At 42.9% G+C, this 1718-nt stretch overlaps 1 protein-coding gene across 1 annotated transcript in view; it reads left to right on the top strand.

Moving 5' to 3' along the window:
* LOC101848977 (serine-rich adhesin for platelets) overlaps positions 1-1718 on the top strand; it is a gene marked incomplete in the record, with an annotated part of 62016 nt that overhangs the window by 19814 nt on the left and 40484 nt on the right. Inside the window, 1 exon segment of the mRNA XM_005100610.3 lies at positions 6-648. Within this exon segment, the coding sequence (XP_005100667.1) occupies positions 229-648 (420 nt within the window).

Here is a 1718-nt window from a genome sequence, read left to right as displayed (position 1 = left end):
ATAAGAGGTTCCGTGGAGCAGTACATGGCATTGAGCTCACACAAGTCAGCGTCTGGGATAGGTTTTTGCACCCCATGGATTATCATTTTTTTAGCTGAACGGACTCAGTGCAATACAGCAATCGGGAAATTCCACTCGACTTTTGTTGTGTAGCGTGAGGTGGTGTTCCTTCCTTGTGGCCATCTAAAAATAAAACGTTTATAATTATAGATAGAAAGATATCTCAACATGGATCCTTTTGGGATTTCTGAGTTTGACGACTTGAGTTCGACGCCGACAGATACGACGACGACGACAAAATCAGCTCTGGACGAGTTTGACGTCATTTTCGGAACGGGCTCGGTTCCCAGTGGTGGGGGCGGTGCTGCTGGGTCTTCCGCTTCCTCCGAGCCGCCCAAGTTGTCGGAGACCAAGGGACATAACCTCCTGTTCAGTCTCGACGAGGGAGATAGCTCCACGACTTCCGGGGCGTTTCCCGCGTCTTCCTCGTCGTCGGCGGACACTGCCGCTACAGCAGTTGACCTATTTTCTGGCCTGGACGAAGCGAGGCGGGCTGAAGACAGCGTGACTACCCGGGATCTCTTCGACGATCTACTCGATTTTACGCCGTCTTCTGGACCAGGTACTCAGGCTTTCGGGGATGGTCAGGTGAGTACAGGCCAGGTGTAGGTAGATAGATGTAGAACTACAACAATATAACTGACCTCAAGACACTTTACTTAGTCTACACGAATTTTTCCATTTAGCTCGATTCTATCGGAGATGGACGTTGTCTTTGGAGATTCCGTCTCTTAAATAACCGTATGGTGCTCTAAGGACGCTGAACCTCCTCAAATTAAGTAACTGATGGCTGTGGTATTATGATTACAACTTAATTTTTTTCTACTTTGCATGTGAAAGTCGTGGATGGTTGGCGGGTGCTCTGGTGTGGTTTGCTCCTTCTTTCCTATCAAATATCTACCGACCTGATCTCTCCTCCTCCTTTTTGTGTTTGCTTCTCTCTTGTAACAGCTCTAATTTTCGGCACTTATATGACCTTATTGTGTTGCAAGTGCCGTAAAACTCTTACTATAACTAAAGCATGTGAAGGTCGCAAGTTCTAAAACACCCATAAAGGATTCGAACCAGGACCATCCACACTATAGTCCAGCATAATAGCATTTGTGTGAGCGGAACACCCTTTCTTTCTGGAACACACCTTGACGTGAAGGCTTTTGTGTGTATTAACTCATACTTTAATAACCGTGAAGTTGTTTCACTAACAATTGTACAATAACAATATCTTGTTGCACACTTGTTTTGACTTTCTCATGCCTGCCAAGTGCCAAGTGCTGAAATTATAACAATTGTGGTATTGTATTTCTTTTTGTGTATGTTGGCAATTAAATTTTTAAGTACAGGCTGAGCAAAAACTACAGCAACAACAAAAACTGTAAGAAAAATAACAAAAAACAATAACAAAACAGCAACAGCAATAACAACGAGAGCAACAACAATAACAACTAGAGCAACAACAACAATTTTATAATTTTATTTTAGGGGGGGGGGGGGTTTGCAACGTTGTGCTTAAGCTTAATAATAATTTGTCAGCTGTCAATCTTCGTCTTTTTGAGCAAAGACTGTTTTGTTTTGGAACACTTGTTGAATTTTTTAAAGTATCGATTTTTTCATGATGTTTCAGAGCTAATCGTGTTCGTGTATCTCCGACTTTTTATCGT

Source organism: Aplysia californica, unplaced genomic scaffold (genome assembly GCF_000002075.1).
Source record: "Aplysia californica isolate F4 #8 unplaced genomic scaffold, AplCal3.0 scaffold00253, whole genome shotgun sequence".
Classification (NCBI taxonomy): Eukaryota; Metazoa; Mollusca; class Gastropoda; order Aplysiida; family Aplysiidae; genus Aplysia; species Aplysia californica.
The sequence above is the reverse complement of the archived record's forward strand: the minus strand, read 5'-3'. Positions and strand labels throughout refer to the sequence as shown.